This window comes from Pinus tabuliformis, chromosome 4_1, assembly GCF_031772625.1.
Source record: "Pinus tabuliformis cultivar Carrire ecotype Pingquan chromosome 4_1, CPIR1, whole genome shotgun sequence".
Classification (NCBI taxonomy): Eukaryota; Viridiplantae; Streptophyta; class Pinopsida; order Pinales; family Pinaceae; genus Pinus; species Pinus tabuliformis.
Window position 1 is genome coordinate 654,539,807 of NC_142303.1, and position 18,902 is coordinate 654,558,708.

The 18,902-nt window shown below is 35.5% G+C and overlaps 1 protein-coding gene and 3 pseudogenes across 1 annotated transcript in view; 1 reads left to right on the top strand and 3 right to left on the bottom strand.

Moving 5' to 3' along the window:
• The window catches only part of LOC149177770 (GDSL esterase/lipase At1g71691-like), a 50,395-nt gene extending 32,992 nt beyond the window's left edge, over nucleotides 1–17,403 (top strand). The window contains 6 exon segments of the mRNA XM_089421883.1: nucleotides 15,166–15,293; nucleotides 15,396–15,603; nucleotides 15,895–15,950; nucleotides 16,610–16,849; nucleotides 17,017–17,056; nucleotides 17,183–17,403. Coding sequence (XP_089278009.1) covers nucleotides 15,166–15,293; nucleotides 15,396–15,603; nucleotides 15,895–15,950; nucleotides 16,610–16,849; nucleotides 17,017–17,056; nucleotides 17,183–17,403 — 893 coding nt within the window.
• Nucleotides 6,218–6,970, bottom strand: LOC149177771 (EID1-like F-box protein 1 pseudogene; annotated as a pseudogene).
• Nucleotides 8,093–9,492, bottom strand: LOC149177772 (EID1-like F-box protein 2 pseudogene; annotated as a pseudogene).
• On the bottom strand, nucleotides 9,994–11,105 carry LOC149177773 (EID1-like F-box protein 2 pseudogene; annotated as a pseudogene).
• Nucleotides 17,404–18,902: the final 1,499 nt, after the last annotated feature.

Below are 18,902 nucleotides of genomic sequence, written 5' to 3' on the forward strand. Positions count from 1 at the left end.
GGCAACATTTTCCCATTGAAGACCATACAACCGACCAAGTGAAACTGAATCAAATGTTCCTCCTGTAAATTTTTGGGTGTGCGAAAAAAATGTGGTAAAAGTGTTTTCTTCTAGTCCATACCATCAATTATCAAACCCCCACCTGCCATACCATGGTAAAGGTGGCCGCACTGAACTTGAGATGCCTCTTCCCCTAATTTAAAATTGAATTTTCCTTGTGATTAGATTCTGCCCACAATTAGAGCATTTACCTCACGATTAGATTCATGCATTGTTGCAAATTTTCATCGAACGGGACAATTTGGTGGCTCCATATTGTCTGATGAGCTAATGCCAACATAAATATGTTGGGAGGCAGCCACATGGCTCAGCTGCCTTGAAAATGAGCGAGAAGGAAGGTCAGCTTATTGTGGGCTCTGGCAGCCCACTTATGGATATAGATTTTGATCTGCCAACCAGTACAAACACTCTCAGCGACAAACAGCTATTAATTACCAGTTCGCTTATGAATATAGATTTTGATCTATATGCACAATTCGATATACAGGTATTAGTCTCTGAGGACGAAGAGGAACTCCTGTTCTGGAATTTCTCCGCTTAATATCGTATTGGATGCCCAATAAGCATTGTTTGGGGTGATTCATAGAAGATGGGGTGATTCTTAGAATCGCTGGGTGGCGGGCCAATTCTCATAATCGCCCCACCACCCGACAATTCTCAGAATTGCCCCTTGTGCGCATGATGTAGAAGCTTTTTCTCTGAAAGGGAACTCTGCTATTCTTAGAATTCCCCATTCTGTATTAAATGTACCCATTCTGTATTAAATGTACATACAATTGCTTTCAACAATTGTTGGATTATGATGAGACAAACACAAATATTTTAATTCAGGCGAAATGATTCAAAATTTGAACATTTCAATCCGGCAATTTCATGTTTAATGACTCGTTATTTGCACAATTACTTCACTCCAAAAGATCTCACTGTCTCTACAAACATTTCACTGTGATTTATGTGTGCAGAAGTAGCTTTAGGCTGTAGGTGGAGCTTAAAAATCTAGAAAATTGCCGACATTTTGAAAACTAATTGGGGGTTTTTGAATGTGTAACAGGCGGTGTAACATCCATGGACGATTTCCTCAAGAATTTTTTTCCACATGTCTACCGACGAAAGCAGCATCACCTGCATGAAACATACTACTGCAAATCATATTTACCAAGTTTGAATTCGAATTTGGATTCGATACGATAAAAATTCGAATAAAAATTTTCTAATTCCGAAAAAAATTGATAGTATACATCATAAAAATTTGAATATATATACTTTATTTTTTGTAATAATAAGATATTTCCACTATTTTTTTCTAATTCATCTTAGATTTTAAATAGTTTTGAATAATTCTAGATTATCTAACCACTTTTAAGATACAATTAAAAATAAAATACCCATACTTCCTCTTCCCAATAAGAACTTAAATCCAAAAAGTCTAATAGATAAATACATATTTAGAAAATCACTATTCTAAACTTATTTATTTAAAATCTTTCAAAATATAAATATATTTAGAAAATAAATAGTAACCAGGTTTAAGTTTTTTTTCTTATTTTTCCAACACTACAAAACAGATTGAAATTGAAAAGAAAAACTTTTCCAATTTACACATTTTTTCCATTTCCTTTTTTTTAAATAAACACAGTTATGTATTCAAACTTTAGACCTTAACATTATATGTATATGTCCAAGAATCTTAAGCAAAGCCATCCTAACGTCTAAAAACTAACACTAACTCCTGACTCCTTAAAAAGCACTAACGTTTCGGAAGCCAGTTCTCCTTAGAATGAAGTATTGCTTTCTTTGAGAAGGCTCAAATGAATAAAACCGCAAATGAACCGACTCGAATTTCCTCAAATAATTCACTCTCTGAATCGAATTGATGAATTTCCAAATTATTTTCCCCGATTCGGACGTATTTGGTAACTATGGTATACATTATATATTCTCATATTTAGTGCAACTTCATGTTTTTGGAGTTGTTTTGTTGACATTATAACTTTGATATATATCGTACGGTGGTATATATATTACAATGCATTGATAGGGTCATCTGTGGAAACAACTTTCAAGAACGTTTTTGAATTTGTGTGAGAATCAAAACATACTATGGACAATACAACTGTGGAAACAACATTTATATTCATTCAACATATCAGTGTTATATAAAGTGGCAGTGATGATATATGGACGACATTGATATTATTTTATTGCTTACACTCTGCACATTTCTCTATTGTAACATTTGTAATACATCGCACCATTTTTCATTCATCACATGAGGGTGTTGGTGCTCATTTCCATTTTTCGATTCCAAAAACTGAACAGGAAACACAATCATCGACGTTGTTTATTCTCTCCATGGATTTGGAGGCCTGAAGAAATAGGAAAAATGATGGTTAGTATCAATTGCACATGTTGTGATGCTAAAATTTCCAAAGACTATGGATATTTTTCTCAGACATCCTCAAACGGAGAATACAATCGTTATGTTAATTTTTCCCACATCCTAGGAATTTCTTTCGCCCCGATTCAGTCCTAAAATGGTCCTTACATGGTCATTTATTGCTATTCTACCAACAAACAAAGCCATCTGAGCTCGTTCACCCATCTGATCCCTAGCATCATATTTAAATAATCTTTCAATTGTATCAAAGTCTGCAAGGCATTCAGGTGGTACAATGGTAATGCATTTGAATATAACGCTAATATTCTCATCGTTATATTGTTTGAGAGAATGACAATTTTCGTTTCGAATTATGGTCAGAAAAGCAGTGTTATATATCCATTCAGCATGACATCTTTGCTGGTGCCTTTAACTTCCCCAATTTTCTTTTACATTGCAAAGAAGAACGCATTTGGGGCGTCATGGACGCAACGGAACCCTCCAATCCTTTTGATACTTGTCATGTTTATATGCAGTGTTGGTGGTTGATAGTGCAAATACGACAACCAACTACTCACTCTGTTCACTTCATCTCTTTATCTTGCTAGCTTAGTTGCCACATTTGGGGCCTCACATGTAATGCAAAGCAAGGGGCGAAGAGTAAGCATAATCGTCGGAGGCCTCGGTTTCCTCCTAGGAGCAATCTTGAATGCTGGAGCTGCAAATCTCGCCATGCTTATAGTCGGCCACATTCTTCTCGGCATTGGAGTTGGATTCAGCAATCAGGTAAGTGATCTTCGGGTTGTGAAAATAGTGCTTAGATCAAACCCTATTTTTGTCTTGTGCTGCATTTCTATTTGCATAAAACCCTAATAAATATCTTATTTTCATGCATTGCTGCAAATTTTACCTCACGAAGAGGAACTCCTTTTCTGGGATTTCTCTGCTTAATATCATATTGGATGCCCAATAAGCATTGTTTGGGGCGATTATGAGAGTCACCTGGCAGAGGGGCGATTTTTAGAATTGCCCCTCCACCCGGAAATTCTCAGAACCGCCCCATGCGTGCATGACGTAGCAACATTTGCTCTGAAAAGTCGACAAGAAATAATCCATGTCCGAGATCTTATTACAGATGCGCTATGGCGCCCAGCTGCCCAGTTAAAAAACAGATTTGATTTTGTCCTTTTTCACAAATAAATCTGCTCTGAATACTTTCATTGGCTATGAAATACATGCAACAAGCCTGCCTACTAATATAAATATGTTAAAATGATGGCGGATTATACGCAGGCTCAGAGATGCGCCCAAGACCCCACAATTATAATAACAACCTACGAAGATGAGCACACTCATTCTCTGAGTCCTCTAGCTATCGCTGCTATGCACCCTGGTTTGTCTAACCACCTCATTGGTAGGGAGATGAATACAGAAAATTTCATAACAGGAAACCAATTTATACCCTGCACTGCCAGAATATCGACTTCAATCCCATTCCCCACAATCACTCTCAACCTCACAGATAACCGGTTCAATCCAGAACTACAGTGTGACATACACAGTTAGGCACAGGCAACTTCCAACACTTGCCTACAACACCTAACGATATCAGTCAGGAATTGGATAAGAATCAATCAGTTCACTCATCAATCATGGATTCTATGGCATCTATAAAGGCTGATCCTAACTTCACTGCAGCCTTGGCTGTAGCAATTGCTGGCTCTATGCTCAATTTGTGTTCTCCGGTCTAGGCGATGCCCGATTTCTGTCATGGCACACCATGCGGTGACGGTTCAGGTGAGGAAGCATTCATATAAATATCTGTGAAGAGTTTGTATGTCAATAGCATTCTCATTGCCCTCAAATTCTTTACTTGTATCGTGTAAACAAAAATTGATTTTTTGATTTGTGAGAACACTATGGATTAGTGTACTCATGCATGTAAGTTATAGAGCCAATTTTCAATTTTTAAGGTAACACAGCAATTGAGATGGAATTGGGTTAAATCCAGAGTTTAGTATCTAGAAAGATAAATACAAAAAATATTAACTTAGATTGTTTAGAAAATCTTCGGCAAAATCACATAATCAATCTTTTGTCGACGCGTTTCAAACCAACCAATGTGGTTCATCATCAGGACAAGTTGAAGGACTGATCTGGCTAAGCTTGATTAAATAGAGTGTGCAGAGATCCCAACGGTTATATTGCAACGGCTAATTTTGACTTAGTCAAACTAATAATTTTATTATTAACCGAAACCTACTATTATTAGTTAATTGAATATAATAAATATAATGTTTAAATATAATGGTCATTATATTTATTAAAAATCTATATTTATTATTATTCTTAAATTAATTAATTCCAAATAAATAGTATTAAAATACTATTAATCTTTAGAATTTAGTTACAATGGTAATTGGTATTTAAAAATTGTTTATACCTAAGGATCCAATGGTAAAGATATAATAGTTAATAAATTATGGTAAATTCATAATGGTAAACTACCTATAATGGTCATTAATAAATTATATTAATATTCCCAAATTATTTAACTCTAAATGGTAATAAATTACTATTGTTTTTAGAATCAAGTTATAATAGGTAAAAGTTTAAACCAAAAAATCATTTTAATTTAAAATTTTTTAATTGTAAAGGCCCATTCGAAATTAAATTAATAAGTACTAACCACTAATCTATATTTTCTTAATAATTTATAGTTCTAATAATATTAAAAAACAATAAATAGTATTTTTAGTTAAATTAATATTCCTAGAATGTAGTTTACCTAAGGTAAATGCCCTAATTAACATACATGTTTATTAATAATAGTATATTCATTAACCTAATATTATTGGTATACCATATACTTTTCTAATAACTTCTTGTTTATCATTTAACCTTAAGGGTCATTAGGTAAAATTGGATTACCTCTTATCATTAATTATATTCAATAATTTATCAATAATAATTTACTAAAATTCTTATTAGAATTAATTATGTTATTAGTTATTAATCTTATTACTTATAAGGTTTAGAAAAGGAAGGCCTTTATTAATTCAATATAAGGAAATCAGTTAAAAGTAAAAATCAATGAAACAATCTAATCTAATTTAATCCAGAGTTAAGCATTGAGAGTTACGCTGCTACGTCATGCACACATGGGGCGATTCTCAGAATTGCCCCGCCACCGCCCTGCCACCACCGCCGGCGGCGGGGCAGTAGCAGGGCGATTCTCCACCCGACGATTCTCAGAATCGACCCATGTGCGCATGACATAGCAGCTTAACTCTGGATTTAATCCAATTCCATCTAAATGAATTTAAATGCGTAATGTGAATCAACATAATGTCATGTGAAATATAAAGGTTAAGTACTTATCCATTTGATTTCACACGCATAATGATAACAAACCGACTATAGAATACATGCCACGAACGTGATATGCCATCATCAATTTTGCACTTACATTGCGTCTCTTTTATTTCTCTAGGAATCACTTTCTGAAAATCGACAATGTGTGTCCTCTTTTGAGTTAACATGACAATTTTTTCTATTTAAAAACGATTTTATTTGTATATCGACATTATGTGTCCTCAATTGAGCTAACATGATAACTCTACCACGTGTACACCTTCTGAGTCGTTTGATTTCATCTATGCAGACATGTAGCTACCCTTCTTCAACTGAATAGATTTAACTGCCACTTATGTCTAGGTGCAATAGAGAAATTCAACTACCAACAAAAGGAAAAGGTTTGGAGAGAATCTGTTTCAGACATTAATCTTCTTTTAATGCAATCTCAAAACCTGAGAGTGGTAAAAGTGTGTAGACGCCAAGCAATTGACCATTAAGGCATACAAAATACTCAATCTGGTCTTCATAATATCGCAATCTTCTATGCACACTTTTAGGGATCATTTTGGCTTGAAGCATGCTCCATTCCTTGGCATGACAATATGGGCAAATTTCTTTTGGATGCAATTCTACATGTTTTTCAATCAGCATTTTCCTTACCTTTGATTTCCCAAAAGCTTTAAATACTCCTTGAAACAATCCCATGTCACCGTCCTCTCCTTGGTCTAGATGCTCACAAGGATCTATCGCATACAGAGTATCGCTTCTGCACTGTGGTACAAGAAAAATCCTGCCAGATGTTCGTGAAAAGCTTGTTCTATATACAAAGTGTCCTGTTATAGGCTTCAACTAGAAAACATTGCTACTATCAGAGCATCCTGAACAATATATCACAAACTTTCCGAGAGCACTCCAATTCCCATCAATGGTGCCATGACTACCTCCATCAAGGAGATCAGCTGCCATTTTTGGTGCCCGAGACTTACAAAACTCCTTCCAGAGAACCCGTTTGGCTATGTCTTCAAACCATTTGCAAACACAAGCTATAGAACAAAGGACCCTAGGGTTCCAATTAAGAGATTTAAATACAAGCAGCAACACTATTTTGCTAAGGTGGCCATTGGCACTGCAAATACAAGAGCCTGAGTGTATGCAATGAAATCTCTTTACCATCATTGTTTAGGATATGTCCTCGCTAGAAATTAACTATCTAGTCTGACACCAAAGTGGAGCCATAATGCTTATCTCAAAATATGTGAAATAAACAATGGTGAAAAGTAAGTACTCTGGATAACAGCTTAGCTATTGATGTGTTGCACTTCCCAAATAATTCAATTCTATCTCTCTAAAGTTTTAGACACCCCTTCAATCAGTTAATAGTTCTAAACGAGCATCCCATTGGCTCATCTTCAAACTGTTTACAAAGAGACTGTCTACTAGAAAGCATGACGCTGAACTTATGAACCTTGCATTTGGACATCATAGGAGTAGAAAAGCGATGAACCCTTATTCCATACAAATGATTTAGCTCAACTAGAAACCTGAAACATGAACATCAATCGGTATATAAATAAATACAACTGATGGCCTTATATTTCAGTTTGTATTTCCTTCAAATACAAAAGTTTAGTTTCCTTTTTATGCTATATTTAGTTGTTATTAAAGTTGAGATGGAATTGGATTAAATCCATAGTTAAGCATTGAGAGTTAAGCTACTATGCCATGCGCACATGGGGTGATTCCGAGAATCGCCCCTCCAACCGGCAGTTCTCAGAATCACCCCATGTGCACATGACATAGCAGCTTAACTCTGGATTTAATCCAATTCCATCTCAATAATTTTAAATGTGTAATGTGAATCAACATAATGTCATATGAAATAAAGAGGTTAAGTACTTATCAATTTGATTGCACACGCATAATGATAGCAATCCGACTGCACAATACATGCCACAAACGTGATATGCCATCATCAATTTTGCACTTACATTGTGTCCCTTTTTTTCTTTGGGAATCACTTTCTGAAAATCGACAGTGTGTGTCCTCTTCTGAGTTAACATGACAATTTTTTCTATTTAAAAATGATTTTCTCTGTATATCGACATTATGTGTCCTCCATCAAGCTAACATGATAACTCTACCACGTGTACACCTTCTGAGTCATTTGATTTCATCTATGTAGACACGTAGCTGCCCTTCTTCAACTGAACAGATTTAACTGCCGCTTATGTCTAGGTGCAATAGAGAAATTCAACTACCAGCAAAAGGCAAAAGTTTGGAGAGAATCTGTTTCAGACATTAATCTTCTTTTGATGCAGTCTCAGAATCTGAGAGTGGTAAAAGTGTGCAGACGCCAAGCAAGTGCCCATTAAGGCATACAAAATACTCAATCTGGTCTTCATAAGATCACAATCTTTTGTGCGCACTTTTAGGGATCATTTTGGCTTGAAGCATGCTCCATACCTTGGCACGACAATATGGGCAAATTTCTTTTGGATGCAATTCTACATGTTTTTCAATCAGCATTTTCCTTACCTTTGATTTCCCAAAAGCTTTAAATACTCCTTGAAATAATCCCACATCACCGTCCTCTCCTTGGTCTAGATGCTCACAAGGATTTGTCGCATATAGAGTATCGCTTCTGCACTGTGGTATAAGAAAACTCCCGCCACATGTCCGTGAAAATCTTGTTCTATATACAAAGTGTCCTGTTATAGGCTTCAACTGGAAAACATTGCTACTATCAGAGCATCCTAAATAATAGATCATAAGCTTTCCAAGAGCACTCCAGTTCCCATCAATGGTGCCATGACTACCTCCATCAAGGAGATCAGCTACCATTTTTGGTGCGCGGGACTTACAAAACTCCTTCCAGAGAACCCGTTTGGCTATGTCTTCAAACCATTTGCAAACACAAGCTATAGAACAAAGGACCCTAGGGTTCCAATTAAGAGATTTAAATACTAGCAGCAACATTGTTTCACTAAGGTGGCCATTGGCACTACAAATACAAGAGCCTGAGTGTATGCAATGAAATCTCTTTACGTCATTGTTTAGGATATGTCCTTGCTAGCAATTAACTATCTAGACACCAAAGTGGAGCCGTAATGCTTATCTCAAAATTTGTGAAATAAACAATGGTGAAAAGTAAGTACTATGGATAATAGCTTAGCTATTGATGTGTTGCACTTCCCAAATAATCCAATTCTATGTCTCTCTAAAGTTTTAGACACCCCTTCAATCGGTTAATAGTTCCAAACGAGCATCCCATTGGCTCATCTTCAAACTGTTTACAAAGTGATTGACTGCTAGAAAGCATGACGCTGAACTTATGAACCTTGCATTTGGACATCATAGGAGTAGAAAAGCAATGAACCCTTATTCCATACAAATGATTTAGCTCAGCTAGAAACCTAAAACATGCACATCAACTGGTATATAAATCAATACAACTGATGGCCTTAGATTTCAGTTTGTATTTCATTCAAATACAAAATCTTAGTTTCCTTTTTATGCTATATTTAGTTGTTATTAAAGTTGATATGGAATTGGATTAAATCCAGAGTTAAGCATTGAGAGTTAAGCTGCTATGTCATGCGCACATGGGACGATTTTGAGAATCGTTGGCTAGAGGGGCAATTCTGAGAATCGCCCCTCCACCCGACGATTCTCAGAATCGCCCCATGTGCGCATGACATAGCAGCTTAACTCTGGATTTAATCCAATTCCATCTCAATAAATTTAAATGCGTAATGTGAATCAACATAATGTCATGTGAAATATAGAGGTTAAGTACTTATCAATTTTATTGCACACGCATAACGATAACAAACCGACTGCACAATACATGCCACGAACGTGATATGCCATCGTCAATTTTGCACTTACATTGTGTCTCTTTTTTTTCTCTGGGAATCACTTTCTGAAAATCGACAGTGTGTGTCCTCTTCTAAGTTAACATGACAATTTTTTCTATTTAAAAATGATTTTCTCTGTATATCGACATTATGTGTCCTCCATCGAGCTAACATGATAAATCTACCACGTGTACACCTTCTGAGTCATTTGATTTCATCTATGCAGACACGTAGCTGCCCTTCTTCAACTGAACAGATTTAACTGCCGCTTATGTCTAGGTGCAATAGAGAAATTCAACTACTAGCAAAAGGCAAAAGTTTGGAGAGAATCTGTTTCAGACATTAATCTTCTTTTGATGCAGTCTCAGAATCTGAGAGTGGTAAAAGTGTGCAGATGCCAAGAAAGTGCCCATTAAGGAATACAAAATACTCAATCTGGTCTTCATAAGATCACAATCTTCTGTGTGCACTTTTAGGGATCATTTTGTCTTGAAGCATGCTCCACACCTTGGCACGAAAATATGGGCAAATTTCTTTTGGATGCAATTCTACATGTTTTTCAATCAGCATTTTCCTTACCTTTGATTTCCCAAAAGCTTTAAATACTCTTTGAAATAATCCCACGTCACCGTCCTCTCCTTGGTCTAGATGCTCACAAGGATCTGTCGCATACAAAGTCTCGCTTCTGCACTGTGGTACAAGAAAACTCCTGCCAGATGTCTGTGAAAATCTCATTCTATATACAAAGTGTCCTGTTATAGGCTTCAACTGGAAAACATTGCTACTATCAGAGCATCCTGAACAATAGATCATAAGCTTTCCGAGAGCACTCCAATTCCCATCAATGGTGCCATGACTACCTCCATCAAGGAGATCAGCTACCATTTTTGGTGCCCGAGACTTACAAAACTCCTTCCAGAGAACCCGTTTGGCTATGTCTTCAAACCATTTGCAAACACAAGCTATAGAACAAAGGACCCTAGGGTTCCAATTAAGAGATTTAAATACAAGCAGCAACACTGTTTCGCTAAGGTGGCCATTGGCACTGCAAATACAAGAGCCTGAGTGTATGCAATGAAATCTCTTTACCGTCATTGTTTAGGATATGTCCTTGCTAGCAATTAACTATCTAGACACCAAAGTGGAGCCGTAATGCTTATCTCAAAATGTGTGAAATAAACAATGGTGAAAAGTAAGTACTCTGGATAATAGCTTAGCTATTGATGTGTTGCACTTCCCAAATAATCCAATTCTGTGTCTCTCTAAAGTTTTAGACACCCCTTCAATCGGTTAATAGTTCCAAACGAGCATCCCATTGGCTCATCTTCAAACTGTTTACAAAGAGACTGTCTGCTAGAAAGCATGACGCTGAACTTATGAACCTTGCATTTGGACATCATAGGAGTAGAAAAGCGATGAACCCTTATTCCATACAAATGATTTAGCTCAGCTAGAAACCTGAAACATGAACATCAATCGGTATATAAATCAATACAACTGATGGCCTTAGATTTCAGTTTGTATTCCTTCAAATACAAAAGTTTAGTTTCCTTTTTATGCTATATTTATATCTTCAAATATAAACTACCACAAATTGAAAGAACCCACATGAAAAGTGTAACACATGGTACTACTCTATATTTTATGCTATATGGTAATGGAAACAAAATTGAAAAGAAACACCAGAACAACCCAAATCCACTTAAAAATTCTTTTGCTGGAATTTGAATTGTAAGTACCCTAGTTTCAAATAGAAATATGAAGGCTATAGACCACTTTTAGGTAAACAATGTTTTCCAATTAGATGATGAGACACATTGTCACTATTTTTGGCCATACCCTTTTAGGAACAACAACCCAAACTAAATGATTAGTTATAAATAATTAGAAATTTCACAAATATAGTAAACCAATATTAGGTGTGATTTATGGCCTTAAATGAGTTTTGGTGGGTAAACTTTGAAATGCCACAGAACAAAAATTAGAATTCAATAGAGTGTGTGAGGTCCAATTATTGGGTAGAGTTCCTGAGAAAATGCTCCCATAACATTAGAGTTAAAAATGAGGCATCTCAGGTCAAGTGCCTAGTGGTTAAGAGCATGTGTTTCCTCCTAAGAGGTCATAGGTTCAAAAACCATAAGGGGTTAGAGTAGGTATGCCTTCGTAGACAATAATCAAATCGTTGCGTGGAGGTGGGTCTCTTGTCCCACAAACAATGGGGTTTCATACACCAATTTGGTGTCTGGCTTGGCTATGACCTTAAAATTGGATAATAATGATAATGAGGATATAAATTGTTAGAAATTCATAATCTATAAGGGTGAAAGCATGGAGCTGGGTTACACTTTTTGGCAAGAGATGGCACGTTTGGGTGGAAAAAATGATTGTTCAATTGAGCCCTTTTTAAACGCTCGATCGAGCCGTTTTAGCACTTAAACAATGTAACCCAATATTATTTAGGAGCTCGATTTAGCCATGTCTTTGTTGCAGTCAAATGAAGGATATTGGGTTTTGGATCTATTTTCTGGCTCAAGTAAGTTTTATTATATGGAATTGAATTTCAATATGTTATTTATTAATTTATATGTCATTGTACTAATTTACTTCATTATTTCTTTTGTGCTTGATAATTAGGTACCACACTAGCATGTTGCCTTTGAAAAGGAAGGAATTGCATTGCAATTGAAAAATATCCAATACAGTGCAATTTCATTCAGCAAAGAATTAATGCTCTTCAATTTCTTCCAGATGCAATGCAAGAAACTGGGTTGAAGAAAGGGGACTCTAGTGAATCACATGTGGCAAAAAAGGCAAAGGAACCCCAACCACCATTACATGGACTGTTTGGAAAGACATACATTGGAGATTCGCAGACATCAAAGATCCATTAGAAGAGGAAAATAAGCAAAAGGAAGCAAAAAATATTTTGGAAGAAGACAATGATGAAACGTTAGAAGACGAAGAGTTTGGATTACGTGACATTGTTGATTAAATTTAAGTTATGCTTAGAAATCAAGCTTTGCAATGTTTTGACTTTGACATTTTATGAGAAGAATAAACACTCAATTAAGGTTGTTATGCATTCAATATTTGTAATATGTGATTTTCAACATTAATTTTTAAGTTAATCATTATTTTTTGAAAAAAAAAGTAATTATTATTATTATTTTTAACATGAAATTCATAAAAAAAACTATTATTTAACCCTTTTTAGTTAAAATTTTTGTATAAAAATTGTGATTTTGACATGTCAATTCTAGCAAAAAATTGTCAAAATGTGTAGTCTTTTAGTTATTTTTATGTCCATTGTTAAAAAATATTGTTTTTTAGAAACAATTATTTCATGTCGATTGAAAAATTAATTAAGGATGTATAAATATGTAGAATATCAAAAATTCAAAATATCGACCTTCTAATTTAAAAATGCAAAACAATAAAAACTTCACTACAAAAAAATTAAAATTAAAATAAAAAACAAGAAAATATAAAGAAAACGACCATTTCAAAAATTATTAAATTTACAAAATAATTATTTACATTTCATACATTAGAAAATTTAAAGTCAAAAAATAGGTCTTTTAAAAAAAGGGTCTGATGTAGAATAGCCACTTTTTTAAATCAGCATGAAAATCACTACCATTCTAAAACGTAATGTACATAAAAAAATTAAAGTGCCAAAAACTATGCTCTAAAAAAAACATGTGTGTTCTGCATCACCCCTTTTCAAAATCAGGTCACTTTTTTGCTATCTCTACGAAACAGGTAACAGTTTCAGTTCCCGTCTCAAATTTTACATTGTTAACCCCAAAGAGGTTTTTCTCTCAATATGAATCAGTGATCTTCATTGGAAAACTAGATTGCAAATTTTGGGAAGAGTTTAGAGGATTTGACATCGCAGTTGGGAAGCACAGTGGCGGTGGCTCAACATCTAGCAAAATCTATTTTCTCAATTACTTTTGGCAGCAATGATTATATCAACAACTATCTTATGCCTGCCCTTTATCTAACCAGAAGAAAATATACCCCATAGACTTACAGCGAATGGAAAGCCCACTGCCAGCATGCAGGCGGAATGTGAAATCAATCATTAGTTTTTAATGAATGAATTACCCATTAGTGTCTCTGATACACGAAAGGGTTTGGTTGGCTGGTGGATTCAGTGGACTCTTGAAACTATGCCCAAATATTTCAACTTCCAAGATTTGCAAGTGACCACAGCTATCTTGATTGTGCTTAGGATTTGCAACTGAATTTAAAAGTAGGAGCATGATCATGGATTTTTTCAGCTGGCAGTCTTGGAAACCTATTTCATCTAATTTATTTATGCTATTGTATGCTTGTTTTGAGTATATGAGACATATTTGAGGCTTTGCGGTCATGGGAATCAGGTGTTTAAATTCCAAGGCAGCTTCATGGCTCCCCTGTTTAGCTTTTGTTGTTACAAATTTTTTTGTTGGCATAATTTCTGGGGAGGCTACGATTGAAGTTATAACCATGTTTATATTCGGCAATTCTCTAATCGATAATGGCAACAAAAAATATATAGCAAGCATTTCCAAATCTAACTTCTTGCCTTACAAGATATATTTCTTTAGAGGCCATCCTATTGGAAGGTTTTGCAATGACAAGACCACTGTTGATTTTCTAGGTTTGCATTCTATGGTTATTTGATTTAAAGCTTCTGGTCTGTATATAATTTTCCAATGAAATCCTTGAAAATAAATTCCAAAGGATGTTTCCCCTTGGGTGTAGACTCTGTTTTCAATTGAGGAAACTAGAATGCAATAGAATTAGTTAATTGGAAATTCTGGAAAATTCAAGAAATTTTATAAATATGAGCGAATTCAAACAATCGGCTTCACTCTTTAGGGAGGGTGTTAGCCCTAAACCATAGGAAAAGGAACAAAAAGTATGGACACTGAGGAGACTCAGGGGGCTGAGGCATCTGCTGGATTCCCACTACCTGGGGAGGAACTTCCTGCCGCTAAGTTCACCAAATTGATAATCCTCGGGGGGCTGAGGCATCTGCTGGATTCCCACTACCTGGGGAGGAACTTCCTGCCACTGAGTTCACCAAATTGATAATCCTCTATCTTTCATGAGCCTCCCACTTCTCAATTAAATCCATCATATTTCTGAAATATTAAGTCTGCAATTTAGTTACACTCAGACCCAAAGAAAATCCCAAAGAGGTTTGTCTCTCAATATGAATTAGTGCTCTTAATTGAAAAACTAGCTTGTAATAGAAATGTTAAATGCTTATCAACAAGATTGATAGGACCAGTTGATTTAACTCTTTAGATTATTTTTTATTTCAATACACACTAATGACAACCAGTTGGTTTAATTTTTTAAACTATTTCTATTCTATATTTTAAATGAAATAAAACTAATAAATATAAAACAATATTCACTAAAACCAGTTTATCTAACTCGTTATATTGCTTCTAATTTATATATCTTTAAAACTGTACAATAATTTGATCTTAAAGAATGTTGAATGAACGATCTCAGGGCAATTGCTAGGGCTGCCTCTCATTCCTGCATACCTTGACCCATCTACAAGGGGTTCGGCAATCCTAAATGGAGTGAACTACGCTTCAGCACCCGTAGGCATTTTGGACGAGACTGGCCAAAACCTTGTAAGTCCAAATTGCTGAAATGATAAATTGAGTTTCTCCCACTGGTGCTAAATGTAGCATATATGGTATCTAACATTTTTGTTTTTGGTGCAAATTTGATAGCTTGGGTGCATATCGTTCAATCAACAGATTGCAAATTTTGGGAAGAGTTTAGAGGATTTGACATCGCAGTTGGGAAGCGTAGTGGCAGTGGCTCAGCATCTAGCAAAATCTATTTTCTCAATTACTTTTGGCAGCAACGATTATATCAACAACTATCTTATGCCTACCTTTTATCCAACCAGTAGACAATACACAATATTCTCATGTGGTAACTTTCACAATTGGTGGTTGGTTTCATAAGCTCTGTCTGGTTGCCTGAGAAATACAACCAAATTCAATTGAAACTTTAAAGTGGTTCTTGTAAAACTGAGAATTTAATTGAAACTTTAAAGTGGTTATTGAATTTTATTGGCATTGTCTAACTCTCCTAGGTTTTGAAGTTTTTTTTGTTTGAATATGGTCAAACAATTTTTTGGTAAGATTTTCAATTTTTGTGGCTTAAAATGTGTTTTTAATCTATAAATGGATTTAGTGTCTTGAAAAACTTCTGCGGATTCAGATGATGCAGTGATCACAACTCAGACTAAATGGATTCAGTGCCCTGAAAACCCTCTGGTGAATTCTGATGGTGCAGGGTTCACAGCTCAGATTTGGGATTCCAGCAGTTCCTTATCAAATTTCTAGCAAATTTGACCCAAAAATATGCCAAAAAAACTATATCAATGGTTAAAATTTTGGCTATTTTGTTTTGTAATTGATAATTACTTTCCTTCCTTAGCTTAAAATTTTGGTTTTTTTGGTACTCAACATTCACTTTTGAAAATTGACCAGTGCACACTTTGTTTGCATTAGTCTAAAAAGTGATCAGTGCAGGAATCTGACATATGGTAGCCATCTTAAAATAGTTTCAAGAAAAGGAACCATCTCATCTTGCATCAAACTTCTCTTTGGTTTTCATTTAGATTATTTGAGGCCATTCAGTTTGAACAAAATCTTTAGTAAATATTATTTCATTATATAATAAAAACTTGAATTATGATGAAAAATGTGAGAACCTAGCATTTTTGTCAAAACTCTTGTGAAATTTGTACCAAGAAATAGAATCCTTTCCCTTTAAGATTATCTTACTCCATCAAAATACAAAACAAAATGTGGTTGCTCCTCAAAATACAGTACTTTATCTAAACTTACATAAAAATAATCCCTCCTAGAGTGTTCACTGTAAATTTACAGAGTATTTATATAAGTTGGTTTTATGTGGAATATATATGCAGGCTCTATGCAACTTGGGAGCTCGCAAGTGTGCAGTGGCAGCAATGGGTCCTCTGGGATGCATTCCAAGTCAAATAGCAATGTCCAATAGCAATGGCAGTTACATTGACAATGTAAATCGACATGCCATACTCTTCAATTCCAAGCTCAAATATCTTTTGGGCACTTTGTCACTCAATATTCCTCGTGCACATTGCATCTATGGAGATGCTTATAGTGCAGTTAAAGACATGATGCAATGGGTCCTCTGGGATGAATTCCAAGTCAAATAGCAATGTCCAATAGCAATGGCAGTTGCATTGACAGTGTAAACCAACACGCCATACTCTTCAATTCCAAGCTCAAATAATTTTTGGGCACTCTGTCACTCAATATGCCTGGTGCACATTGCGTCTATGGAGATTCCTAGAGTGCAGTTAAAGAAATGATCGACGATCGTAGTTCTTATGGTATAATAATAACTTAAGTCTAAACTTGTACTCATAGAACCTTACAATCTTGGACAACCTAGGGCAAACGAACATGAATAAGCTGTTACTGTAATTTGTTGCTGATGTGTTTACTGCTATATACAGGTTTTAGTGTGACAAATCAAGGATGATGTGGGATAGGCATGTATAATGGATAGATAACGTGCCTTCCGGGACTGGAACCGTGTACCAACAGGGACCAGCATGTATTTTGGGACGCATTCCATCCCACTAAAGCTGTGAACATTATTCTGGCCACAAGAGCTTACTCCGGCCCTCCTTCTGACTCTTACCCCATCAATCTCAAGCAGCTTGCTAAGATATAATAAGGTTCCCATTAACATTCTGGACAGTCAAATGTCTCTACTTCTTAAAATATTTTCATTTAGTTATCAGCAGAGCATAATATACCTGTAGTCAAGTTACGGATTTTGAAATATTTTGTTATCATCAGAGCATAATATACCTGTAGTCATTTCATTTGAGGTAAAGGAAAAACATGTGATCCAATAGTGAAAAGTCTTTATTTAATCTATATATTGAATTCAAGTGATATATTTTCTTTTGCTATATTTCTGAATGAGATAAGTAGATGGTAGATTTTATTTCAATAGTAGATTTTAGATGGTAAATGATAATAAGCTAACCAAAAGTTTGAACCTGGGAACTCAACTTTTTTCCTAACCTGGGAACTCAACATTTTTTCCTTAAAGGAAGAATGTTTAACTGAACTTAGACTACTTGTCATGTATTCCAGAGAGACTAGGGTTAGCCCATGGTGAGGCCGGAAAAAGCATACACGTATAAATAAAAAACCAATCAAGGCGACAAAAGAGATCCAGAAATTGATTTTGGGCATTGATGTATAGTGGAAGAATATGGTGTGTTGATGTTGGCCTTTGATGTATACTAAAGAATATGGGGTGTTTGAAGAAGAGAGTTCTCGCGAGTCATTGGGGAGTATGTGAGGATGAATGGAGCGTAGATGAAAAGTTGGGTCGATAAAAGTTGGTCTTCTCTCTTTGAATATAGGCTAAAGGTTAGTTGTTAGTAAATGTTAAAGGTTATTGTGATAGTAAACGAAGGTTATTGTGATAGTAAATGGTTGGTTTGGGTTTTATTTTCTAAAGAAGGAAGATGTTACAAAAATTACAAACATGCTTTGGGTGAAAGGTCGAGGCTTTCTTATACTGAAAAAATGGAATATTGGTTTTGATCCTGTTATGGAACTACCTAAAAGAAATATCACATGGGCCAAATTGCCTAGCCTTCCCATAGATTTATGGTCCAAGAAAACAATCATGGAGATAACCATTAAGATTGGAAAATTTTACTATGCAGATGAGGGATGTCATGGGCGGCTGGACAAGAGCGAGGCATGGTTATTTGTCATTGGCATTGGCATATACTGGAGCACTTTCTCTATTAGGCCATTGGCATATACTGGAGCACTTTCTCTATTAGGCCATAAGTAGACTATTGGGGAATTCCTATAAGATGCCTTGCCTATCACAAAACAGGGCATTTGATTGCTGAATGTCCCCTTCATTTTTTCGGTGGGTGTATTCAGAAGGATGGTAAGACAATGTTAGAGAAAATAATTCCAATGAGTCAGAAAAGACTCGAGGGACCCTACCAGCACCCTTCTTCCCCTCGGTGGCTTTATCTGGAGGAATGTTTGAGTGATAATAATCAATATTATAATGATCCAATGATGGTCCTAGATAAGAGCCATGATAAACAACACAAATGAGATTCAAAAAAAGTCCCAGAGATCTCTAATTCTTGTCGGTTCTCTTCACCTCTTAAGCATATTCCCACATAT